At 38.6% G+C, this 27,991-nt stretch overlaps 2 protein-coding genes across 4 annotated transcripts in view; both read right to left on the reverse strand.

Moving 5' to 3' along the window:
• Nucleotides 1-5,385, reverse strand: part of ctdspl2b (CTD (carboxy-terminal domain, RNA polymerase II, polypeptide A) small phosphatase like 2b) — a 31,419-nt gene extending 26,034 nt beyond the window's left edge. The window contains exon 1 of the mRNA XM_079811080.1: nt 5,220-5,385. The gene's annotated coding sequence lies outside the window, so the exon portion shown is untranslated. The remainder of the gene's footprint in view (nt 1-5,219) is intronic.
• A 724-nt stretch (nt 5,386-6,109) lies between these two features.
• golm2 (golgi membrane protein 2) lies at nt 6,110-27,964 on the reverse strand. Of its 3 annotated transcripts, XM_079805149.1 has the most exons (10): nt 26,521-27,948; nt 14,100-14,154; nt 13,739-13,841; nt 13,506-13,596; nt 13,268-13,409; nt 13,073-13,156; nt 12,621-12,935; nt 10,898-11,026; nt 9,357-9,524; nt 6,110-7,465 (listed from the first exon to the last, which is right to left on the reverse strand). In XM_079805149.1, the coding sequence occupies exons 1-10, from the start codon at nt 26,845-26,847 to the stop codon at nt 7,389-7,391; spliced, it is 1,491 nt and encodes a 496-aa protein (XP_079661275.1). In that variant the 5' UTR covers nt 26,848-27,948; the 3' UTR covers nt 6,110-7,388. The 3 variants fall into 3 exon arrangements, with proteins under 3 accessions (XP_079661275.1, XP_079661276.1, XP_079661274.1); XM_079805150.1 differs by lacking the exon at nt 9,357-9,524 and having other exon boundaries at nt 26,521-27,964; XM_079805148.1 differs by lacking the exon at nt 6,110-7,465 and having other exon boundaries at nt 9,121-9,524; nt 26,521-27,927.
• Nucleotides 27,965-27,991: the final 27 nt, after the last annotated feature.

Here is a 27,991-nt window from a genome sequence, read left to right on the forward strand (position 1 = left end):
TAACTAAAGCAGCTCCAAGCACTTTTTTAAGCTTGATTCTGTGGGATTTCCTTCCTTAATGGCCGTCGTCAATAGCAACGCATAATGTATAAATAATAATAATTTATCGTAAATATAATCTCTAATATTATCTCTGTAAATATATTCTCAAGCAATATTCTCATCAGTGTTCAGCAATGATGCATTTAAATCAGCATATTTTGTGTAAGAGCCCAAACAGTATCCTAGTGAAATAATGCATATCCATATTTCCATATGATTTGACAGTTTATTTTATTAAATATCAAAATGTGTGCATCATACCTGACACCTAAATAATCACTTTACAGTCAGTTTTATGACTGTCATTCTCTTCAAATGCTATTGAAGTTTGAAACGTGTGTAACGTTACCAATGTTGTGTTGTAACTTTAGAGACTTCCTAAATTCGCCAGCGTTATGCCAGTCATATCAGATACGCTGTGGCTCTGCTGTGTGTTTTAAAACAATTTTCGCTGCTGAAATAGAACAAAAACAGTCAACCACTGTATAATGTGTGAATCTCCTGCATACATCGCACGTTTATCTCTGCTTTGAGTGCAGATTTCAGCGAGTGAGCGCGGCGCGCGCTCTGAACGCCTCTGATTATGAGACATTGCATTCATAAACTCAATAGAAACACGTGTGAGTGGTTATAATGCGCAACGCGATTATAATAGACAGCTTTTGAGAAGACTATAATAAGTTCAACAGTGACTAGTGTGCAGCCGAAATAACGTTATACCCGCAAATGGCGGTTGTTAATGTCGTCAAGCCCTGAATATTATCCCTTAAATGTCACCCTAGTCTTGTCTGAATTTGTTCGTTCGCTTCACGTTATTATTTCCCAGACGTAGTTTTGGTATTGAGGTCAAAGTCCACTTGCCTTGCGTTCGTAGTTTTGAAGTGTTCCCCCTATTACAGCGACTTTCTTCTGGCATGTTCTGCAGACAAGGTGACCATCTTAGATTAAGTTTCCCTCAGGACTTTTGTAAAAGGCAAAATATGACCACACCTCAGATTTGGTCCTTTTAGAGGCTGAACAATCTCCCAGCGCTGTCATTGCCTTCTGCCATTCCTTCTCATTCAAAAAACTGCGCTGCACCAGACTGACACTGACTGGACAAGATTTACCGCGAGTTTTCACAATCGTGATAATCACACGCGGTTTTAATGATAATTAAATTTTCTACGATATTACTAACCGTCACTAAATTTTATCGTGGTTTATCGTGAAACCGGTAATCGTTTCATCCCTATTTATGAACAATTGTTTTTATCAATAAATGAGCCTGCAACATATTAAACCTAAACCTCTCGGAGTTTGAAAAGCAAAAACAGATGTGATTTTACAAAAATCATCAAATTGCAATAAAGGGCACGCAATATTAACCGATCAGCTGTGAACAGAAGTTTGGAGAAGTGACTTGAAAGCCAATTATGGTAACCCATAGTCGCAGTTAGTGCACACATATCAGGAGCAGTGAGTAGTAAACACACACACTGCAAACCGTGAAAAGACAAGCCCTGCATCTCAATGTGCATACTATCTGCCCTATATAGTATTGAAACACATAATATTTTATTTAAGATGGATAGTATGCACATTGGGACTAAGGGAGCGCTGCAATATAGCCACATATTTATAATAAAATGAATTGGAACCATACCTACTGTTATGATTAGTGTACTTGTTTTTTTATTATAGCCTGTAATGATAAAGACATTATAAAATCGATGTTTTTAATTAAATTACATGCCTCTCCTCCCTGTTTAGCCTACTCTTCATCACTGTACATCTCTGTTGATGGCATTGTTTGTGAAAAAGTATTAGTCTATTTACGTCTACTAACTATCATTACGTGCATTTATAACGTGCCTGCGCGTTGAACACAATTTTTCTTCAATGAGGGGGAGAAGGAGGCGGGATGTATGAGGACGAATTACTACAGCACTTGAATGATTGCACTGATTGGCTATTAGCTCTGAGAAGACAGTGTCAGTCAATGTATTGGACAATACAGCGACCATAAATGTAAAAAAACGCCCGAAGTTGCTTGTCATATTTTCCTAACAAGCAACCACGTTTTAAAATAAGCCCAAAAAACCGCAACACGTTAATTTTTAACGCGACTTGCCAAAAAAGAAGCCCAAAGTCCGTGTTATACACAAACTTGGCAACTATGACTGTGACCCGGGGCTGCGTTGCGTTCTCAATTATTAATTCAAGACTTTTTAAGGTATTATTTCCAAATTAATAAATGTAATGCTTTTAAGGCTTTAAGACCCCGCGGGAACCCTGATTAATATAACTAATAATAATTATTATGATTATTGCTAAATAAAAATATATAAAATATAGAGTATATAAGAATAAACATAATATAATAAAAATAATATTTATATTTTACAGAAAACTTATTTTAAAAACTGCTGGGTTACCTGTTAATATGCAAACAGTACATTAATAAGAGTAGAATATTTAAATTATCCATATAAAAATTAGGCTTATGCAGATAAAATGTACTTTTATTAAGAACAGTAACATGCAAATCAATTCTAGCTCAGTGCTTCACTTTTAAAGGCACAATATGTAAGATTTTTGGATTAAATAATATTTTGTTGATTTGTGTACTTACATTATCACAAATGTTTCCAGGAATGTTTACATTTTGTAAATGTAAAGCAATTTTAACCAGGACACGGACCCTATCATTGCATCGCAAGTCAACATCATTCCCTCGATCATGACATCATACCCTCGATTTCTGGTTTTATTTTGATTGAAACCATGGAAACACCAAAGACATTTTATTAGACCGGTGAGCAGCTGCTTAGATACATTCATCGACAGAAAATAATCAGTTATATAGCGCAACACAGTAAGTTTTATTTAATAACAATAATATTTAATTTGTTTTATTTAATAACAATAACATTGTTTAAATCTTGTTTTTCATGATTTACCACGAGTACCATGTTTTACCAAGCCTAATATCGATCTAGCTTACTGCAGTGTGGAAGAAATGTCTCATAATAGCCGTCGAGCGAACACACAGAGTAGCATTATAACATTCAACACAATCAAATAATGTATCTAGTATGATAAAATAGCGCTGCATACGCATGACCAGAAAAAGCGGAAGCACTTGTCTGCGCCATAATCAAGCGGCAACCTTCCCCAGTTTATCTTGAAGCCAATACAGAAGTGAATTAAACTGCAATTCATCGACTGGCTGCTAGGGACAGGCTCCAAAAGGTAGCAGAATCTCATGTTAAAGGGATAGTTCACCCAAAAATGAAAATTAGCCCATTACTTACTCCCCCTTAAGCCATCCTAGGTGTTAGGGTTGTAACGGTACACAAAACTGATGGTTCGGTACCTACCTCGGTTTTGAAGTCACAGTTCGGTACAGCAGTTTTACAAAATTGCTTTTTATTTATTTTTATTAAACAGTGGTTTACTGAAGAAACTGGTATTACTGGTATCTGCTTTCGCACCAGATAACACGTCACAGCGTCTTACGTCAGCAGCGTCACTGTGGCGTCGTGAACGCAGATTCAAACAAAACCGGAATGCTAAATAAAGTCTTAGTTTTTGTTATTTTTGGACCAAAATGTATTGTCGACGCTTCAAAAGAGTCTAACTAACCAAATGAGGTCACATATGGACTACTTTGATGATGTTTTTATTACCTTTCTGGACGTGGACAGCAAAGTGTGCTTACACTTACATTCAAAGGACTGAAAGCCCTCGGACTAAATCTTAAATATCTTATACTGTTCCGAGGATGAACGGAGGGCTTACGGGTGTGGAACAACATTGGGGTGAGTCATTAATGGAAGAAATTTCATTTTTGGGTGAACTAACCCTTTAATGCAAAATTTCCCCCCAGTGCTACCAAATCAGGTGCTGGCACCAGTCCGGAGCCCTGTATGGTTTACAATAACACTGTGCTGCGCACATTATAAATATTTGTTAAATCGCTCTGACCTGTGAATTTGAATAGAGAAATGTTTGAACAATAGAGTACAAGCTGAGTTTCAAGAACATAGCCTAAACTTAAAAGCTGCATAAACGACATCAACGGCTTTATTACGAAGAAAAATCAGGAATTTAACACAAAGCACTGAGCCCTCACTGAGACAGGGTACAACCTTGCCAAACAAAACTTTGCAGATTCAGGCCCTCAAAATTATTAGATCCTAAATTGTTGTATTAACTTGTATTAAATACTCTTTCCTTTAGTTTTTCCATTACAGGCTAGTTTAGCATAGTGAGTAGATAGTTTGAGTTACAAGAATATATGCAGTAACAAAATCTGCATCAGAAAAAAAAACGTGTTGGTATTTTGCTTTCTTTTCTTAAAAAGGAAGACCACATTAAAATACTGACATTATTAATGTCTACTTGTTTTTATCATCATGACAGCGGTAATTCTCATAATAATATTAATAAAAAAGGTTTGGAAACAAGCAATACATACAAATGTGGTAATTTCATCAGAAATACAAGAAGAAGAAAAAAAACCTGTTAGGGGCCTTCAAATATTGACATGACAATGGGGAACCCTTGCAGTGATAATGACTGAGAACAACTGCCCTAGAGTCAACTAACTAAAGTCAGTCCTTAAAAAGGAGGGAAAGAAAAGACATTATGTGCTTCCCCACCATAACCGATTAACTTCAACAGACACTTAAGAAAGGATGAAGTTCAGTCAGGGGAAACCTGAACAGTGTCGTTGGTGGGCGGGAAACACACGCTAAAGAGATTCTGTACGGAAGACGAACAACTTTCTCACTATTTCCCTGTTTAGTCAGACATTAAGAATAACTGTTTACCCAATGATTACACGACCCAAGTGCCTAAAATGCGAGATGTATTTTTACATGCAGCAAACGCTCTTGACACATCTGTGCATGTCTATCTTCAATGTAGGACACATGCAAGCATTCTCTCCGTAGTAAACCTGTTTCTCGTGACCCGCTATTACTAGAAGAAGCCTCTAGTCTAGTGCCACTCAAAACAACCGGCACTAAGCGCGGGAACGACTCACAAAGAAGGTGGCTGCCCGTCCGTTCGTAAAGGTAAAACATGAGCGAGCCGAAACACAGCGAAACATTTTCGACCGGAGCGAACGGACGGGGGTTTATGGGGGGACCCTATCACTACATGCAATACAGACTCGGGTAATAACTTACTGGACGAAGCTCCGGGGGATCGAGTCGCAGGTTAACGGTCGATTTCAGGGCTGCTGACACTTGCTGTTGTTTGCGTGCCTCTTCAGACGAGGTTCACCTCTGTCCTCCCCGCACCTCTGGACGCCATTTCCCGCCTCCGTACCCACACAGTAAACTGCAGGTACCCGGATGAAGAGAGGAGCGAGCATGCGTCCTGCGGCGCGCGTTCCACACCCCCTTTCTGTTGTTCCGAGTATCAAAACAATATTGAGGCTTCGCAGTGCGACAGGTTTATCTTACAGTGTCTATTTAAAACACATATTATTGGTTCGATATTCACGTATACATGTAATAATAATTATGGAAAAAACAACAACAACAAAAAAACAGAGCGCAGAGTAATTCCGTTACTGTCGGCATTTACCAGGTAGCTTACTAACAAAGGTAAGGTAAACTAACGAAGATATCAGAAGCGGTTGAATACATTATTGTCTGAAGGTAACGTGTTTTGGGTGTATTAGTGTATGTATGACAACACGCCAAAGGTAGCAGACTAAGCTACCAGCTGAATTCTAGCATAAGCATCAGATTTACTTGTGCATTGCAAACCAACAAGACGGTAAAAATAGAACGAGCGCGCTGGGTATGAGATGAGAAGGAAAGGCACGTTCTGGTTGTCATGGCAATGCCGTTATTAGGCAGACTGCCTGTATATTCTTGAATGAAGAGAATTTCAGATGCCATCACATGATATGAGGGCATTCCCTATAGTTATATAGAAACATGTGTCTTACGGAAAAAAAAAGTGGTCAATACAAGTGAACACTAAACTGATACAATCTAATCATACATATAAATTCACAAACTTTGTTCTTGATTTGAGCAGAAAACTCCATGCAAACAGACAGTAAAACTGTACAGAAAAAAAAAAGTTTATTGTTACAGTAATGAAGTCATTTGTTTGTAAAGCAGCCTGGGACAAATTAATGAAGATTTATGGGTGCTCATCTTGAGGCTACTACTTTCTATACTTCAGTCACAGTGATACAATTTGTATTTTTTCCAAAACAGGACCAGTTAATTTGAAATATTAAGAATTTTGTTAATCGTTATCCTTGATTGCACTGCACAGCTGTGTAAGAGAGACCAAACACCCATGTGGCAGATCTTGAACACAATCACAAGCTACAAGAGTACATTCAGTATGCCAACCCTACCAACTTTGCTTGATTATAAAACAAACACAACAGTTAGGTATATAATCATTATTTCCATTTGAGAGTTTAGCAATTATACAGCATCCCTCGTCACACAGATTCCTCCTTATATGTACTGTACATTTACCAGTAAGAAAGGAAGCAGGCTGACAGCTGTGGTGAGTTTAGTCTGTGGGACGGAGTATTGCTTTTTTTTAAATCCATCTTCTTGATGATCTACAGGCTGATTTACAAAGGCTGCCTTTTGCATGCAACAATGTCCTTACAAAACTCAGTGTGCACTTTTGAGTGCTCCTACAGAATCAGAAACGGAGTAGTTAAAAAAAGAAAAGAAAAGATTATTGTCTGGCCAATCGGTGTCATTTTGTACCAGAGAGAGGTTAAACGTTGAACAGCAACTTAATTGCATCTTCCCATGGTTTACGCTTCGATTCCGTAACAGTTGTCCAAAAAGATAAAGGGAGATTACACTTTTCAGAAAAAAAAAGCAACTGGTGTTCTAGAGGTCCCTTTCACCAGTAGTATCAGTATGTTCCACTTTGTGAATCAAACAGAGAAATATTACTTCCGTATTATCTATTCACAGTAGCGTCCTCCAGTGCCTGGAGAAGGTATTTTATTATCTCTCCACCATTTGTACAATATAATAGTTCCAAAACCCAACTCTGTTAGACCTATGCTACAGATGGGGGCCCAAAAAAACAAAACAAAAAAAACCATGAAATCAATGTGCATGAAATCAATGGTCATGTGCAAGCAAACATTTGCAGAAGATCATGAAATCACTGTTGCATTAAAGTTGAATAAAATTCATCCACAGTCATTGATTTCACAGTCTGAAACTTGTTCCTCTCTGAAGACACTGAAACAGTTTGAATAGTCTGAACGTCTCCAATCGTCCCTTATCCTCTCTTGGCTACTTCATGGTCAGAAACATCCAAAGCTCAATGCATGGGATTTTTGAAAGCTGGGACTACAGCACATCAACGGCTTGATGTCGCTTTCCATAATCCACAGCTCTTTCACCTGGAGCCTCCCGGTCTTCGTCATCTGAAAGATACAACAACAAGGATGATTACAATTCAGTGATTACAATCCCAACAATGGCTGACTAACTAACTAGCTTTACTTTCAGTGCTAAAGAGAATATACCCAACTTTCAAAGAGATTCGAACTAATAATAGTGAACGCTACTAAAGCCACATACACACTGCAAAGTGTTGGGGGAGTGACAACCACATTTAAATGTGTGACTCTTCTGTGTTCATACAGAATACAGGAGTTATTCCGCCAGAAGAGGCAGTATTGGTTCCATGCATATTTTATATAAATGCGGTTGTCACTGCCTGATCTTTTTGGTTTATGAAAAAATTATGTCTCTAGTTGGCAATATTTATTTTGTCAAAAATTGCTGTGTTTAATTGTTTACAGCTGCCAAAATGTTCCTATGGTTATCACTATATAAACTAGGGCTGCATAAAACTGAAACAAGATGTGATGTGATACAATAATGCTCCAAATGTGTAAAATAAATTTAACTTGCATTTAAAACTGAAAATATTCCACAACAACTTCTAAAAGTGAACAGCAGTATTTTACTGTAGCATTTACACAAAAAGTATTATCAAATCTGAGAAATATCAGTGTAAAAATCCAAACGGTCAATGTTTGTTATTATTTTCTTAATTTCTATTTTCCTATCCATTCTATTAATTTTTTATTTGTTCCTTAGTAATTTTATCTTTGAATTCATGTATTCAGATATTCACACTTCATATATTAATGTTGTACTCACATGTTCATACACGTTAAGAGATATATTCAGAGTATACATATTCAGTGTGCGCACACACACGCGCACACACACACACACACACGCGCACACACACACACACGCACGCGCACACACACACGCATGCGCACACACACACACACACACACACGCGTCTCTGGTTCACTATCTTTGTGGCGACTCCATAGACATAATGGTTTTTATACTGAACAAACTGTATTTTCTCTCCCCTTACACTAACCCTACCCCTAAATCATCACACAAACCTTTCTGCAGGTTTACAAAAAAAAGACATTTATGATTTCCGGTGACACAAGTCCCCATGAGTCTGTGTGCATATAGGTTAAAGTCCCCACCGGGATAGAAAAACATGAGCACACAAAAAGCACGCGCCCACAAAGTCGCGTGACCAGTTTATTCTCTGCTACCTGTGTTGACCTGAAACGTAGACTTTTCGGCAATATTAAATTCTTTCAGTTATCACAAATGCACAGGCTATTTTGAAATATCACGCAGCCCTAATGTCAACGATGGCAGACTGCAAGAATTAATTCTGTAAAATCTCTTACATGCAGTTGCCAATCCCTAAACTTTGCATTGTGAACATGGCCTAAGAGATGTAGGGTTTACAATTGTCCGTGTTAAGCGACACAAGTGTTAAGCAGTACAGGGAGCTGATGAAAAAAATGGGCAAGATGACTTAATGGTGATTTCAAAGTAGCCAATTTAAAACCCCAAACCCTAGTGAAAAGGATTCAACACAGCATTATGGGTTTCACATGCACTGACAACACAATAACTCTACACACTAGCACGCTGATTAGTAAAGACAATGACTGGAAGAGCTGAATGAGGCATGCTGGGAGAGAAGGTTCAGTTTCATAAGCACATGGTCCAGAAAGGTTAAGGATCTCACACTCATATCTTTCTCTCTCATCCACATATGCTCTCAGCACACTGAGGTGAGGGCTTCCCCTGCGATTGACTCCTTCCACAAGCCTTTAGGCCAAAAGAACTGAAAGTACTTCAGTATGCTGTGAGCTCATGATGACTGAACCAGCAGCTTAATATGACAGAACAGCAAAAGCAACAGCGCAAGGGAGGGGGAGAGGAGATGGAATAGCAAAGCAGTCACAATCCCCGGCTCACCTTGGACGTCTTCCTCCCCACCATCACCATCCTCTTCCTCATTGTAGGCCAGCTCAGCCTGCTTGTCCGCCTCATACTCACCTACGTTGCCATCATCCCCGTTATAGTCCGCTAGCTTATTGCCGTGTTGCGGATCTACAGGGGACTCATTTTCATCAAAGAAACGGCCTGCAGAGGCAGAGATGGGCCCCATCAGGAAAGAGAGAAAGAAAGGGAACAAGCAAAATTTGAAAGAGGTAAAAGACAAAGAAACAAGGGCATTATAGGAAAAGGAAAAGAAAGTAAAGAAAGGCAAACCGATCAGATGCATATTGACAACAGCAAAGAGAGGACAATGAGACTATATTGAAAGTAATGAGGTTAAAATAAAAAAGGTATATGCCATAATTTAGTCCCAAAGGAAATACAATTTTAGAGGACAAGTGAGGAATGGAGCTGGTGGTAGAGGACTTTACTAAAAGAAAAGAAGGCTGGGTGGGATGGAATGGGGTACAAGGTGGTGTGGAGGAGTTTAGCAGAGGGAGCAAAGTCAGGCAGCGCAATAATCAGCAGAGAACCCAATCTACCATCTTCTCTGTCTATTTACAGACACAACGATTACTGCTTGACTTTAAGACCAGACATTGACAAATGCCCAAAATGCAGTAGTGTGTACAGCTTTCTGTATGTCACACACACACACACACACACACACACACACACACACACACACATATTGCTCTGCCTGGTTAACTCAAAAGGATTGATTTAAGGTTGTGAACTGACTTGGATGGTGCCAGCTTCTGCATCAAACCCCAGTGAGTCTTAAAGAAATAGTTACCCAAAAATGAAAATCACTTACTCACCCTTATATTATTTTTTAAACCATATTAATGTATCTTACGTGGAACACAAAAGCACACTACAATCCACTTCTGTGGTTGGTAATTCAACAACAGCTTGGACATTCTGCGAAATATCTCAATTTGTGTATCAGACAACAAAGCTTACTCAGAATGGGAACAACACTTTATGTATGATCTATTCTTTTAAAATGGGAGAGCCTAAAGACATGAAGGTAACCCATTGAAACTTGGAAACCACCAAATGATAACATGCATGAAAGTGCAGACTGAGGTTCAGAAAATCTGGGAATATCAGTATCCCATTGTTAATTCTGGGTCCAAATTAGATGCCAATATACACTCACGGTGTGCTAGTGTACTACCAACAAATCCTGATCCTACCTTTATCTTCATACCGAAATTGACATACCTTTATCTAAAAAGATTTTTTTTTCTGAATTGTTAAAATAATAGTATCCAAGACACCATGGGCCCGGAGACTGTAGTGTGCACTAAGCTTTTACAAAGAACTTAGCTTAAATGTGTGCTGTAAATGAATAGAGCATATAAAAAGCTGTTGAGACTCAGTATTCTCACTTGAAACCGAGTGGAGACTTGTACCCCGAAACAGTATTTGATACATAATGACTTAACAAGAGCATAGCTGGATCTAGCTGAAATGGCCCCATTCCCACCCTTGTAAAGTATAATACTCACTCTGACGGTGACGCGGGAGGTCAGCGGGCACAGGATTGTGTGGATTGTGTGGATCAATGGGTTTGGGAAAAACCTGAGCTGGGTTAGGAGGAGGAGGAAGTCCAACTCCCTCTGCCTTCAAACCTTCAGCTAATAAAAAAGGAAAGAAAGAGCACTTAATATTAAAGAGGTACATTTCTGTAAGTGAAGGGATTATGTTATGACAGCATGCTTCTAATCTCCATTTATCCCCAGGTGAAAAACAATAAAAGTAAATACAAAGTTCAATTAATGACATGAAAAATATGTAGGTTTGCGTAAAAAAAAAAAAAAAATGAAGAAAGGGACAAGAAAACAGGATAGCTTCTCCCCAACAGAAGACACAAAAAGAGGCCCAGAAGACACACAAAAGCATGGCTTCCCCAGAACGGAAAAATCAGAGGCCTCATACACAAATACAAGAACAAAACTATATTTGCATTGCCTGAAGGTAATAACAGTGTCTGAAAACAGTGTTTTGATAAAGTTTTTAGTAATTTCATCCAGACACGGAGAAATATGGACTAAAAATGTGCACTTCTAATATATATATAAAAAAAGAAAAAAGTACTAATATTATAAAATGAGAAAGTATTCTACTTAGAGAAAAAGATGATTAAGGGCGTTTTCACACCTACCTTGTTTGGTCCGGATTTTCGGACTTTTCAGTTTGGTCCAAATCAAAATTGCAGGTGTGAAACCTCCCCCGTACCACGGTCCGGACCAAACAGACGAAATTTGGTCCGACGAAAAGAGGTAGTCTCGGTCCGGATCAAACTGAACAAAGGTTCGGTTCATTCTAGTGTGAAAGCATTTTCTGTATGGTTCGGACTTTCAGACCATTTACAGGAAGTTCCTGTTTATGTTTAAATATTATAATGTTATTTTTAAATTCAATCTAGGCTACATTGATTATGAAAAGTGAAAATATGCGCAATATGTCAGAAGACAGAAAGTCAGAAATAATTTTGAACGAAATTTTGTATGATTTTGCTTAGAAAGCATTTCTTTAATGGGAATTTCGTTTTGTATAAATTGTATCTTGATTTTAATCAACGTTTAATCAGATAATTGCCTGGATTTAATAAATAAGAAGCAAAAAGTCTAATAGCAGACAATAATCGCGGGAGCGATCATGCTTTACACATGAACTGGAGCGGGTCTCAAATAAACCGAAACTCAGCAGGCTTGCCTCACAAACATGAGAAATATGTGTATATAAAGCTTGAAATGTCCACTTTTAAACGTAACGAATAAAAAATAGTCAAGCAATGCGCATTGCGCACTGTTCAATAGTGGCGGTGATATGCGTCCGTTCATTCATTCTTATCAAAGACGCTGACGTCAGACGCACGTCCGTTTACAAACCAATCAATGTCCAGATGCAGCCCACAAGGATGATGACGAGTGGACGCAAGTGCGTCATGTAAAGTTCTTTAGTGCGCTCGCATGATTGCAATGTGAAACCAAACCAAAACTAACCGAATGTATAAAAAGTATCAAAATATGAACTTCGGATCGGACCTTGGTGCGGACTTTCAGGTGTGAAAACGCCCTAAGAGGGATTTATTTTGTTCCCTGTTATGTAAACCTTACTGCCTGCATAGTAACTATGTGTTTGAGTGTATGTTTGGGTCCAGCATAACATTTGTAACAACCAACAATCGAAAAGTCTTGTATACATTGATAAAACATGACCTCTCACCTCCCAGCTGTCTGCGCTGCTCCCCAAACTCATCTGCCTTTATGCCTGCCTTATTATCCTCATCAAACAGCATGGGTTTGTCGACCACTGGTTTTGGAACCTGCTGTTGCACAGGGAAGTCATGGTTCCCCAAACGCAGTTTTTCATCATGGGGTATGTCTGGTCGGTCCAGCGGTTGCCCACGGACCAAAACATCCCCTGGTCTGGCACCAGCTCCAGCTCCAGCTCCAAACCCTGCCCTCTCCTCCTTCAGCAGTGCCGCAGCCTCCGCAGGCTCCATGTGTTTCTGTGGTGTGATGGCTGGTTTCTTTAAGGCTGGAGAAACATTAAAATGTAGCGCTGATTATATTAATCATGCTGCAGAATTTATTCTCTGTTACTCATCAGCATTGAACAAATATAACTTCAGCAGTTCAATGAAATCTTCAAGAAATGTACTTTGTGATACTCACCAAACTGTGCATCTTCTATCTTGCCCACTTCACTGTCCTCAATGCCAGGCATGCCAGCATCGCTACCAGGTTTAACCATATCATCTTGAGTAAATGAAAGAAAGCAAGAGAATGAGACTTGCCAGTCAAAAGATTTCTTTCCAAACAAAATGTACAGTATATGCATCTGCTCATTGTTTTTTTTTCTTCTGCTACCTTTAGGAACTGGGTCATCATTTTGCTGTGCAGCCACTGTGTGGCGCTCTGCAGTGTCCTCCTCTTTTCTTTTGTTGGACTGATCAAGATCCACCTCTACCTGCCCACCCCCTGCATCCGTTTTACGATTCTCTAATAAACTCTGAAATTAAAGTTTTTGTTTTAATGCAAAATACAGTTTGTGAGTCAAGACAAGCTAGAGTTTGCACTGACTGTATTCAAATAATTCACAACGTACCTGTCTGAGTTTTGCTACCTCTTCTTCCAGTCTTTTCACGCTCTCCTCATATTCTACCTTCAGCTCGGTTGTTTGTCTGCCACACTGCAAGCTGCAATAAACATTACATTTATATTATACATGATCAACTAGTTGAACGTCTTAACCATTACCAAATGTAGGAATGGAAGTGCACAGAAAGCAAGATCCCTTCTTCTGGGTCAGGGAATGTCCACCACAGTGCTTGTATTCACCTCTCATATTCCAGCTTCTTCTCCAGATTGGTGCTGTTTTTCCGCACTTCCCTCAGCTGGTCTTCCTGTCGGATGACCTCCTGTCTCAACTCCTTTACCTGCTCTGTGAGACAATTTAGACAAACATGACTACATGGCCCATTAGATCAGCAGTCAAACAGACCACAATCTGAAAAATATCAACCAACAGAATAGCATGATTGGTTTGCATCAGTGTGGAGTAGGAAGGAAAAACACAAACATACAACAAAATGTACAAAAAAAAAAGTGCTGTTCTTTTTGTGCATTTCCCACAACAATCCCATTCAATTGACAAAAAGGTGATATTGGGAAATAGCGCCCTCTTGTGTGCACTTCTTACCCTTCAGTCTGTGAATCTCTGACATTTGGGCGCTGACATCATTCTGCATCTTATTCTGAAAACACAAAAAGTGAGTGAAGACAGGAATAGAGTACTATACAAAACATCCTTATAGAATATATGATTCATGCCATTGACAGTTTAAGGGCTTAGCCTGGAAAAAGACACCACAAAAATTGTTTCGTTCTCATAGGATTTCACTTTCCCCCAATTTCTATGCGTAAAATGTCAACTACCCAAGTTTTTGAGTGCTATATATCTTGTCAACAACTCACATTTGTAGCTATTGTTGAATAATCCCTAAATCTAAACTTTACACTACCGTTCAAAAGTTTTGGGTCAGTAAGATTTTTTAATGATTTTGGAAGTCTCTTATGCTCACCAAGGCTGCATTTATTTTACAGTCGAAAGTAATATGGTGAAATATTATCTATTTCCTATAGGGAAATGTCCCATTTTTTACATTTTAAACCGTAATTTATTCCTGTGATGGTAAAGCTGAATTTTCCGCACTAATTTCAGCCACCACTCCAGTCTTCAGTGTCACATGATCCTTCAGAAATCATTCTAATAGGCTGATTTAGTGCAACAAGAAAGATTTCTTATTATGCTCAATGTTGAAAGAAAATGTGCTGCTTAATATTTTTGTGGAAACACATTTTCAGGATTCTTTGATGAATAGAAATCTCAAAAGTACATATGTTAAAAAAAAAAAAGAAAACTACGTAAACTTCAATTTAATGTGCCATTGTGGAATAGAAGTATTTACAATCAATCGATAAATTAATACATGTATATCTTTCTGCCCAGACTTGTATTGTATCAGACCTTTCTTTATCAATTAACTTCCTCTTTTTTAAGGTCAGTTTCTGCATTTAGAAATCAATCTGTCCTCTGGACAAAGAAAACATCATGTGATAAGAAATTTGCCGACAATACCACACATTCTTTAGCATTGCCCGTTTTATCACCCAAACAGTATTGTTGTCCGATTCCCTTTCACTAAGCCACAGTAAGAGAATTCTAATCTCCAGAGCTTTACTGCTGTAAAAGAGGCGGCTGTGATTTTGCGATGGGATTGAGAAAGGGAAGCTCAGAGGAGACTGTGATCAAGATGATGACAAATTCACTGAGGGGGACATGGACATGTAGTCAGAGCTTGAGTTGCTGAGAGCAGAGCCCTGGCTCAAAGCAGAAGATGATAGTCAGCACAGCAAATTAAGCTGCAAGGGCAGCGGACATAAGGACGGAGCAATGTGCTATTAAATATGCCCGATAAGCTTTGAGTTACTGCTACTAGCAGAACAGCAGAAAGAAAGACAGCAAAATAGCAGTCTGCTGCACAGCGAGTACTGCATACAGATTACACACAAACACTGTTGAAGGGTCAGCTGAATCCTATAGATGCATGCTTATCCTAGGTTGATGCAATCCACCCGGGTTCGAATCCGCCTTTTGCAGCGCTTGCTCTTCTCCCTTTTCCCATCAAATCGGAAAGGCATTTACTTTCAATAAAAATTATGAAAATGTTCTAAAAGTGGAAATAAAGTGCCTAAAGAAATGTTTAATAATAATAATAATAATAACAATAATAATAATAATAATAAAAGCATTTATTGGGTAGGGAGGGCTTTTATTTTCCCATTAAGGTGGCATCCATTTCATAATTTTAATGAATTTAATAATTTACACTATGTTATTATTGCATCCTGTTAATGTATAACAATACTGAGGTGCAAATAGTATGCATCTGTCAAAATAAAGTATAAATAGCATCTAATTACCATTTACACATTATTGCAAAGAACTGCTACTTTTAAATGGTATAAATAGAATATATCACTATTTTCACTTAGTGAAAATATTTCCATTCATCTCAGTGGCAGTTGCTGGACTGGCATCTACCAAATGGAAGTTAACTGCAAAAGCCAGACCTAGGGTTGCCAACCGTCCTATATAATATATAATACGGAATCCTCCTGTTACTGTATTTAAGACATCAAAGCAGTGCTCCGTATTAAACCCATACGGAATGCAGTTTGTCCCATATTGGCTATGTAGATTGAGAGGCATAAATAAATGTGCAATTGGTCATTTCTGTGCAATATAGTGGTATTTACAGTGAAAGGGGCGGATTCTGAAATCCACTGCCACTTCAATATACCTATATATAACCTAATTAAATGTATATATCGTGCACAGCATAAATGAGTACACCCCCTCTGAACAAAAACAAAATATGTATTTTCTTAATGATCACTAATACAATTCTTGGAAAGATGGCAAAATTGAAATGCATTAAACATATACTTAATAAAACCAGAGAAATATATGTCATTAATATTTGTAAAATAAGTAAATCAGCCAATTTTGTTTAAATGAAGGATTGCAGAAATGAGTACACCCTAGATTTTTTATTGCACTTTTTCACTGTACGCCTCCAAAATGATTGACTTGGTCTCATGAGACCAGAGTACGGATTCCCAGAAGTCTATATTTTGCAAATATGGTCCTTGGAAAAGGTTAATTGACTTTATTGTGCTTTGGCTACAGTGGGTAGTTCCAGTGTGGACAACAACCTTGCATGTCACTTCTGCAGGCTGCATCTTTCTCTGTGAGATAAACACTCACTCTTTTCATAGTTTTTACTGTCTCACTTGGAATTTCTCTTACTCTTTGCCTAGCAAAAATATTATAAAAAAAAATTAAAAAAAAATCACTCATCACTAAATGAAAGCTTACAATGAAGGCCTGATTATTTAATCTGATTAAGTCCAATGTTTTTGAATTTCTGTTACGTTTGCTATATTTTCACACCTAAAACAATGATTTGGTAATCCTCTTGTACCACTGTCCGCTTTTGTGCTAAGAAATAAGTCTCCTGACAGTTCTCTCCCAAGTGGTTCAGTTGTTGTCAGCATTAAGTCTGAGAATGATTCAGTTGACTAGCCGCTATAAAACACTTTTAATGGTCAAGAAATTACTTCTCTTTAAATGTTTTGGCTCAACATACTTATCTGTTGATCAAAAATTGCCTTAAAACTTACACCAGAAAAAAATATGTAGTTTTATAAATATTAAATCAATCAATATTCATCCTCCTATACAATTATAATGATTTTAATGATCATTTCCAGTTATGATTTTGATTAATCAATAGGACCAATGATTGTTTCTTCCTTTATATTTCCTAAAGTTTGTATTTGGTCTCTGAGTGGTGACTGAGGATCTGTCCTAGTGATGTGTGAGGTTTCGCCAAAACACTTGATTTCAGAACATGTTGTCGTGTGTTTGGATTTTGGAGGCATCACACACCTCTAACTCAAGATTCAAGATTTCAAGATTCAAGAGTTTTATTTGTCACATACACAGTTATATACACAATATACAACTGGCAGTGAAATGTAAACAGGTCCGCTCCATGGACAGTGCAAATAATAGTTACAAGAAATTAAAATAGAAATAGAATAAAATTAGAATAAAAGTATTAACATAAGTAGAATTATAAATAAATCAAGTAAAGATAAAAATAGGAAATAAGATAAAATAAAAATATAAAAAATATGTGGATATGATAAGTGAGATAAACTGTAGACTTAAAAATAAGTGGTTAACATAAAATATATATATATGTATATATAAAGAAGTATAATGTGCAAGGTTTATTACAGGTTGTTACACAGTAACAATAGGAAAGTAAAGTGCAGTGCAATGGCAGTATGTGGATGTTAATGTTTAAACTGGATGTTTATGCGTGTGCGGGGTGAAGTGAGTCACGTGACTGAGTTCAGGAGTCTGATGGCCTGGGGGAAGAAACTCCTCCTGAGTCTTTCAGTCTTTGCCATCAGGCTACGGAAGCGCTTACCAGATGGCAGCAGGGTGAAGTGAGAGTTTGCAGGGTGATTAATGTCTCTGATGATTTTAGTAGCTCTACCTCTGCAGCGTTTGGTGTAGATGTCCTGCAGAGACGGGAGAGCTGAGCCTGAGATGCGCTCGGATAAGCGCACCACTCTTTGCAGGGCTTTGCAGTCGTGACTGGTGCTGTTCCCGTACCACGCTGTGATGCACTGAGTCAGGACACTTTCTATCGCCCCTCGATAGAAAGTTTTCAGGATGGCTGGTGAAACCCTGAATTTCCTCAGCTGGCGCAGGTGGTACAGTCTTTGCCTGGCTTTTTTCACCTGTGTCTGGATGTGTGTAGTCCAGGTCAGATCCTCGGAGATGTTCACACCCAGGTATTTGAAGCTGCTCACTCTCTCTACCGGTGTCCCGCTGATCATGAGAGGGGAGTATGACCGATGCTGTCTCTTCCTGAAGTCCACAATCAGTTCTTTGGTCTTGTTAACATTCAGAGAGAGACAGTTGTCCTGGCACCATGATGTCAGTTGCTCCACTTCGTCCAAGTATGCCGTCTCATTGTTGTTGGAGATGAGACCCAGGACAACAGTATCATCAGCAAACTTGATGATCGAGGTGGAGCTGTGTGTGGACAAACAGTCATGGGTGTAGAGAGAGTAGAGCAGGGGACTCAGCACACAGCCCTGTGGAGCTCCAACACTCAGGGTGATGGAGGTGGAGGTGAACTGGCCTACTCTCACCGCCTGGGGTCTGCCAGTGAGGAAATCTTCAATCCAGAGGCAGAGAGAAGAATTCAGGCCTAGATCCAGGAGTTTGTGTGTTAGCTTAATGGGAACTATGGTGTTAAAGGCTGAGCTATAGTCAATAAATAGCAACCTGACATAGTTCCCACTTTTGCTGTCGATGTGAGTGAGGCAGGAGTGAAGGACGTGAGAAATGACAGGAATTGCTCGACAGGAATTGCTCATTTAGCCCGGCTTCCAGAGATGAAATATGGATTTGTCTTTCATTTAATTTAATTTAATATTTCCTTTTACTGAAACCCTAAAGAATCAAGATGAATATGGTCTGTACTATTGTCTGTATCTCTCACTGAGAGAAAAGCACATGTTATCAATATGTTTTGGAAAACTTTCTCTGGTTGGGACCAGATCTCACCAACTCCAACCTTGGAGAGACTGTGTATCTGTGTATGTGCGCAGTATTCTGTGTTACAGATCAGTATTGGGATGTGGACTACGGGCATCCTAGGAGACGGGTTGACTTGTTGTTGTGGGCAAGCTGGCGCCTGCCAGCGTCAACACATGATATATGGACACGTGAATCTGATTAACTGACAATGTGTGGAAATTTACTGTGACTGAGCCAATCAGAATCATTCAACTTGCAGTAATGACGTGGCTAGACCATGAAAACAGTATAACGGTTCAGAAATTGTATGTACGATAGGTGGAGGCGGGTAGGCTGGTAGAGGGAGCGCGGCCTACAAACTCCTTTTGAGACTTGAAGCTGGCTTCTGCTGATGAAACTGCAAACTATTCTTCAGTACATTTTTCTTTCATTAATTACAATCCTGACTCTTGGTCTTCATTTTTCACTATTGGTCCTGGGTCCTAAGCTGTTACCCCAAAAACTGCCATCAGGTATGTCAAGAAACGGTTTGCCTTCTCTGAGGACAACTGGCTTTTTCCCATGCAGCCTTTGTCCCTCCAGTCTGAGAAACTTTCCTCGGGTGATACAAGATATTTGATTTGGTTGCAGAGACACTTAACCTCATTCAAAAGCTGCAAATCAACATGGATGCACTTTATGATGAGTGTGTCACTGCCAATTCCATTTTGGATAAGCTGAGAAAACGTGACCAGTGGCAGCATACAGACGCCTCTAAAAAGCGGATGACGTTGCTTCAAGCAGCAGATCTTCCAAACATACTGGCTTTAGTTTCATTTGTCCTGAGCATTCCATCATCCACAGGCTATGTGGAGATGATTTTCTCCATAATGGAAAACAAGTGGAGTGACTCAAGGAACAGAAGCTCTGTTGAACTCATGAAAAGCGAGCTGCTTATCACCTTGAACATCAACACACCATGTTATGAATTTTACAAAACTATACTTCATGACAAACAAATCCTTGCTGCTGTGAGAAGTGGAAAAACTCATGGAAAAAATTAGTAGGTTCTGAGAAGAAAAAGAAAAGGTCAAAATATTTGTTCTTTTTTTGCACTTTAATTTATATAAAATAGTTTGCACTGTTCATAAAAATGACAAAGTATTCCTACATTTAGTGTAACATTTCTACATACATGTCTACTAGGGCTGGTCCGAATACCATTTTTTGAGCTTCAAAGTTTCGGTAGTAAATGAACACCAAATATTCAAAGCTTCGGAGGGAGAGGGATGAACATATTCTTCTCTAATTAAGGCAGGAATCTCAAGAAGTGGCGCGCCTCACGCGGGCAGGGCTTATATACTCTAAGAACGGACACTGTGCTATCAAGACGCATAACCGCTTTTTAGCGTGTTTATCAACGCCGTTTCATTCTATCCCCTACACTGCCCCTGCCCCTATACCTACCCATCACAAGAAACATTCTGCATTTTTACATTTTCAAAAAAACATAATTTAGTATGTTATAAAGCCATTTACATTCACGCGGAATCACACGGCGTAGACATACACGCGGAATCACACGGCGTAGACAGACACGCGGAATCACACGGCGTAGACATACACGTGGAGAATATATGATTCGTTTCGGCGTACACATACACGCGGAATGACACGGCGTAGACATAAATGTGGAGAATATATGGTTCGTTTCGGCGTACACATACACGCGGAATGACACGGCGTAGACATACACGCGGTAAGCTCAAAATGCGTACAGATAACACGCCATTTGGCTTTAGAAAGTGGCGTGTATGTTTACGCAAAGTCATGATGTCATGTTGATTATCTAATGAATGAGTAACGGTATCTAAGAAATAAGAACTATTATCTAATGAATAACTACTAGTATCTTTTAAAAAGTATCTAAAGAATAAGCACAGCTAATGAATAAGTACTAGTACTTAATGGAATAGATACTAATATCTAAAAAATAAGTACTAGTAGCATGAAAATAGATACTAGTACGTTTTAAGGATTAAACAGTGTTAAAACGGCTTGCCATACACACGCGTCACCACAAACTGCATAACTGAAATATCAATTATTTGCACAGGGCCCTACATTGCACAGCCTCATTCTATTCCAATGATTATATGATAAAACATTTATTAGAATGATTAATAATTCAAAAAGATTATGGATGATCTTTGTTCCACCATAAACGAGCCAAAGGCACTGATCATTCATAATGGGGTTGGTACTGTTCAGAGAGAAAATGCCTGCTTCTTCATTGACAACCATTCAACAGACCATATATTCTAGAGCTGCACGATTAATCGTTAAAAGATTGTGATTTCGATTCAAACAATCTTATTCCTAAATGACAAAGATTTTTCTAATAAACCTGTGTCTATTAAACCTCTGACAAAACCACACTGGAACATTCGAATCTGTGTTCGTTATATTCCTGTTTGTATTCACAGTATTGTTATTTCTGTGTTGCAAATATTCAAATTATCACAAAAGCACTGGAATAAAAGTTTACAGAGGATTGTTTATACCAATTACATTGTTAAACCACTAGGTGGCCACAAGAGACTATTAAAACGTATTTGTCATTGAATCATTCATTTGAAGAGATTCGTTCAAAACCAATGAATGAAAACAACAAACAAGTGAAGTCTTTATGAGGGAGTCATTTAATTATTCAAATCGATTTAAAAAATAAATAATTCATTCAAATCACACATTTTTAAATAGACTGCAGTAATAAATATTTTGTCAGATCATATAGTAAATTACATGTTATTTTGATTAATTGTCCTCTTTATTTGAATTTCACCAGTGCTCAATATCTTTGGAAATGTATTTGCCGTCACTGCTGTGGCCATACAGGTTTGCAAAAGTCATCCAAGCAATTGCCATAGAGATAAATGCAGATGTGACCTCAGGCAGATGCACAAGTGAAAAACAAAGTAGAATAGAACGGGTGTGTATGTGTGCATACTGACACAATAACACTTGTTCTCCACCTTTGATAAACAGAATAGGAAACAGGATGACAGCGTTAACATTCCCGGTAGGTATCAGATCCTATTCCTAATCCCATGACACCGTGAAAAGGTACAAAATTAGACTCAAGCAGAAGTGTTGCCATAATCAGCCGAGGAAAATAAATAACAATGTAACTTTAGTTTATCAAAATGAGTAGAATAAATTGACATCTATTGAAGAGATCGCAGCTTCAAGTCAATCCACTAGCTCAGTTTAGTTACTGGTTTTGTTCATGTCACTTACAGTGCAAGTCTAATATTATTTTATTACTTGAAATAGTAGGCCTATATAATAATAATCATCATCATCATAATTATAAAAATAATAATATAGGCCCATATTATTACATTTTTACAGGATTAATATTTATATACAACATTTTTATAATATAATAAGTAAACTGCACAATCATTGGGGTTCTCTCAAATAATTGCCATTAGAATAACCACGATCATACAATTAATCAATAATAGTGACAGGCCTAGACTAAGATAAAGTTACAAAGCTTCAGGATGCCTCCTAAAATGGACATTTTACAAGTACTGCTGTATGCAATGAATGAGAAAGGGTAATAATCTGTAAAGGGCCTGCATGAGCAATGTGACCAAACATTTGCTGCAGCACAGAATCAATCTATAAAAGGTACAGGACTTCCAAATGCACATGGAATATCAATGCTCATATGTCCCTTTCCAGGTAGACAAAACCTAAGCAGAAATGGGTCTCAAAACTTCTGCAACGGTGACATCTTCCGCATCCCCATCTTACATAATAACCAAGACGATTAGTCCATTTACTGTAAATCATAGGGTGAAAATGACAATAGAAAGAGAATAGGAATGTTATGGGGCAATAAATCCAATGCGTGCCATTTAAATTATTAATAAATATTGTCCCTGAATGTGACAAAGAGAATAATCAATTATGAACAGTTATTGCTTTCCAGCCCTATGACAGTCTCCCAACAATTATGTTGATATAGGCCTAATATCAAGAACAAAGAGAGAGACAGAGGGCTCTGTGGGAAGACCCTGAGACGTGAAGCCCTGGGCACACAGATGGGCCCTGACCATGAGCTCTCTCAGCTGTGTCACACAATCACAGGGAAGCCCAAGGCTTGAAACCATAAAGAGCAGCATGGCAGGATGCTCTCTGTCCTGTCAGCTCACATTTACACTATACTGATCTTAAAAGTGAATGGGATATTTACATGTTCAACTTTTTTTATTTTAAGATATCATTAATTTCCCTTTACAATTTAATATATGATATGTGGACATATAATTGTTTTTATGAACATGGGAAACCTGTATTTATTCCCATTTAATTGACAACAGCACAAAACATATCAGAGCTTCATCAGTCACGCAACCTGCTGTCTGAACACGTCACACAAAGGGAAAACTGCATTATCTGCATACACAACTGGTAGAACAGGAACAAAGTGAACAATTTAATTTCAGCAAACTGCCTACTCCTTTAGAAACACTTTGTAATATTTTAAATCGACTGTGTGGTTGGGTGTGTGTGTGTGTGATACTAACAGGGGAAAACTAGTAATACTATACTTCCTGTAATAAGGAATGTTTCTGGTTAATACAAATAGAGTTATTTCACATCTAACACCAATGCAAAAAGCAAAGGGCCAAGCAAATATACAGGATGTGCATTGATCATAAGAGAGACTGCCATGGTTACTGTTTCCAACCATCTATCCATGGAGAAGATAAACATAAAACACTCTTTCATTCTCAAAACACCCGGAGCACATGATCTCCTAAGCATCATACTGCATATAACAGCGGTCGACTGATTTTTTCAATGGTCAGCCCACGATAATGACAGTGGCTCAACTAATGTTTATGCAATATTTATTCAATTAACTCAAAATATTTGAAAGATTGTTGATTATACATTGGTTAATTGGCCAAGATGATGACGAAGGCCTGTATTTGGACATTTTGAGGTTAACTTATTGGCCTGGATGATAAATATCCCCATCACTATTATACAATGTAATAATGTCAAAGAAAGTTTTAAATTAAAGTGATTATAAAGTGTCACTAGTCTAGCCTTTAAAGAATTAGTTCACTTCAAAATGAAAACTTCCTGATAATTTATTCACCCCGCCCCATCTCATCCAAGATGTTCATGTCTTTCTTTCTTCAGCGGAAAACATTCCAGGATTTTTCTATTTTCAAATGCAACCAATGGGTTGAAGGTCCAAATCAAAGCAGTTTCAAAGGGCTTCAGAGGGCTCTGCACGATCCCAGATGAGGAATAGGGTCTTATCTAGCGAAACCATTGGTCATTTTCAACAACAACAAAAATTATAATAAAAAAAAATATATATATATACTTTTTAACCTCAAATGCGTGACTTCTGTGTTGTTATTCTTCACTGTGTATGATGTCATTACGTCGGAAACGGAAAGGTCACGCCGGTGACCAATGTTCCCTCGAAGCTGCACGCGAGAAAGAATAAAATGCCGTGCAGAAGATAAACACAGACGTGAAATGTGGGGAAAAATCCATTTGATGGTAACTTAAATGAGAAATAATTGCAGTGCTCTGTTCTACCACTATAGAGTTAGTATCGCTATCGTGTTAGAACAAGTGGATGCGGTTTACAGGCTTCATAGAAAGACAATGATGTCACGTGTGAGCACGTAGCAGTGAGTCGTGTTTGCGGTCCAAATAGCTCAAAACGAGAGGCAACGAGAAACGCAAAGATGTGGAATAAAACCTCATCATGATCCACCATCAGAGGAGTGGCTTGATTAAGTGGTGGAAATAACAGATGATGGACACAGCACGGTAACAAAACACTTACAGACATTTACAGTTACATCCACCACAAGTGTAGCATGCAAACTCTAAACAACAAAGCAACACACAGCTTTAAATAGATGCGTGTGTGGTTTGGGTTTCAGTGATGTTTAAATAACTATAAAAGAGTTCACCTGTTTCCTGGAACATATTTAGCTATTAGATCTATTTAATTACTTCAGTTAGTTTTTTTTTAAGAAATTTAAGCATTTTAACTGTTATGATATACTATCAGTTTAAATACTTCCATTAGTTTTTTATATTATATTATAGGCTATTATAATTGTATTATAGTGTAAGCCTAATAAAGAATTGATCTCACAAGGGGATTGTTTAGGGATCCATGCCATTAAAACGTCTGAAAACTCCTGATATAGAAAATCTTGGAAATTCATAAGCAATAAACAAAAATTTAATATAGATGGTTTAATGCTGCCTGTCGCCAATAAATGACTGTACAAAAACACATTAAGAACCATCTCAGTGTAACTGCTTAATTTTCTTCATATTATATATTATAAAGAATTGAACTGTCCTGGGGGAGATTTTAATAGTATTTCTTGTTAAAGAAGACTACTGTTAACCGCACTGTAAAATGTGTTCTGAATTAACTGTTTTTAATTTTATTTAATATATCACCAAGTTACATCGATGGTTAAATAAAATAGAAATGGCACATTAAAGTTAAAAGTTATAACTGCATGATGAAACCACTTTTTTGAGTGCGTTTACATACGCCGCTCAGGTGACCAAAATATCCACCCAATAGAGAAAAGTTTTGCTCAGCGAGAAAAGAAATTAGAGGGAACATTGCCCGTGACCTCGGAGGAAGTACCGACCCAGTGTTAAAACGAATGTCCAAAGACTAAATCAAATGCCCTTTACAAAAATAAAAGGTAAAACAATGAAGTCAGACAATTTTAAAGTTGGAAGAGAACATGAGATGGAGATTTTCGGCACTGGGTTGGTCCTTCCACCTACACGCATGACCTTTACGACGTGATGACGTAGAATGCAGTGAAGAAGAAAAACACAATTCACACATTTGAGCTGAAAGTATATAAATGTTTATTTTTTTATATTTAGAAAATGACCGATGGTTTCGCTAGGTAAGACCCTTTTCCTCACCTGGGATCGTGCAGAGCCCTCTGAAACTACACTGATTTGGACCTTCGTTGCCATTGAAGTCCATTATATGAAGAAAAATCCTGGAATGTTTTCCTCAAAAAACTTAATTTATTTTCACCTGACTGTAGAAAGAAAGAAAGACATGAACATCTTGGATGAGATGGGGGTGAGTAAATTATCAGGACATTTTCACTTTGATAGTCCTTTAATACTGGGGTTGCCTGTGTTGGCTGAGAGTTTGGTTGGGACGTTTAAAGTTTGAAACCTCAGATCTACATCAGCCTTGTCAGACTCAGAAGTACCCAGGCAAAAGAGTCCAATCATTTGCTGGGAATGGGATATATAATGTATGACAGTAGCAAGAGCCAAAAGCAAATCATACGGCACATCATTGAATGTGTGTAAAGCAAACCCTCGTGTTCATTTTTCTTTCACCCACCTTGTCGTCGGTGCATGCTTTGACCAGCGCATCCCTGGCCTGCAGTTTGTTCTCCAGCACGCTGTAGTCTCCGTCCTTCTGATCGATCTGTTTCCGGTGCGTGTCCACCTGCATCATCAGCTCGGAGTTTCTCTTCTCCAGGCGGGAGCGCGCCGCGTCCGTACGCTTCACCTGCGTCTGCACCTCGGCCAGCTCGTCCAGCAGCCGCCCGTGCTTAGTGGACACGCTCCAGTAGTTAAAAGACAAAATGACGATAATCACCAATAATACGATCAGGATGAAGGAAGGGAGGCGACCTCCACGTCGATTCGCGCCGAAGCCAATCATCGCGTAATCGAACAGGCGCACAGATTACGGTCTCTGGCTTTGTGTGAGCACCGTACGTTAAAATACGAGCGATGTGGTCACTGCTCTGACAAGTTATCTAAACAGAGATGTTCTCCCCCATTCGACTTACAGCAACCTTGAGTTGTCCTGAAGTTGGTGACACAACTAACTGTTAACGTTACTTTGAGGATTCCTCCGTGTTCCTTCCGCACAGTTGGCGACTTCTCGCTTTTCCTTGTTTGCATTCATGCAACGCCACTGTCAGTAGATCAAACACATCAACACACACACACACACACACACACACACGCACACAGGCGACGTGGCCTATGAGAGCTGAAGCGGGCTAACGGCACACAGCCATCAGCTTTCCGTCTTCCGCATGATCCTACAGCACTTAATAACGCATTCTTATTTGGTTACGGTCATCTCTGCTGATCTGCCGTCATGCTCGTGTGATAAATAACCTCCAGAATTCACTGTTCAGCTGTGTTAGCTATAACCTCGCTAAAGTAGCATGCGTGGATCTGGTGGAGCAACAGCCGTGTGCTAGATTCAGTCCAACAACACGATGCCGATTTCCCCTGAACACGTAACGTTAGCAACAAACACACAAAGCCAACCCGAATTTGGACATGTAAACAAATCTATTACCCTTAGCAACAACGCACTAATAGGCTATTAGGACCTTAGCGTTACATCTGACACCCACAGCAAGGCCAAATATACATCATTCCGTACATGCACCTGATATAAAACAGCAGTATAAACAAACTAGAAATATGCGTTTAACGCGTCTTTAAATGTAATGCCATGCAGGCTAGACTATACATACAGTACAAGCGAACTCTTAAGCTAGCGCTGCAACTCAACTCCAGCCTTCCTCTTTTCTTCTCGGTCCTGCAAAATGCATGCGCAGTCTGTGTATTTGGACATATACGTATAAGTAAACGCGTCAGCAAAAGATCATATTTCGTAATCGTGTCGTTATCATCTTACTGCCAGGTTAGACGTCTTGATAAAAAAAAAAAACATAAAAAAATGTCGTCCTAAGTGTAAGGTGTACAGAGGACCGTGATTGACAGCTACCACAGCCAGTCCGTGGATACAACCATATGCATTAGACGTATCTGATTGGCTGTGG

This window comes from Gobio gobio (genome assembly GCF_949357685.1).
Source record: "Gobio gobio genome assembly, chromosome: 2".
Classification (NCBI taxonomy): Eukaryota; Metazoa; Chordata; class Actinopteri; order Cypriniformes; family Gobionidae; genus Gobio; species Gobio gobio.

Excerpts from the sequence above, each read along its gene's own strand:
- golm2 (XM_079805148.1), bottom strand. The coding sequence starts at position 26,847 with ATGATTGGCTTCGGCGCGAATCGACGTGGAGGTCGCCTCCCTTCCTTC. Across the intron at positions 13,157-13,267 it reads TGATGACCCAGTTCCTAAAG|ATGATATGGTTAAACCTGGT; the intron begins GTAGCAGAAGAA and ends CATTTACTCAAG. Across the intron at positions 11,027-12,620 it reads GCAGCGCAGACAGCTGGGAG|CTGAAGGTTTGAAGGCAGAG; the intron begins GTGAGAGGTCAT and ends CTTTTTTATTAG.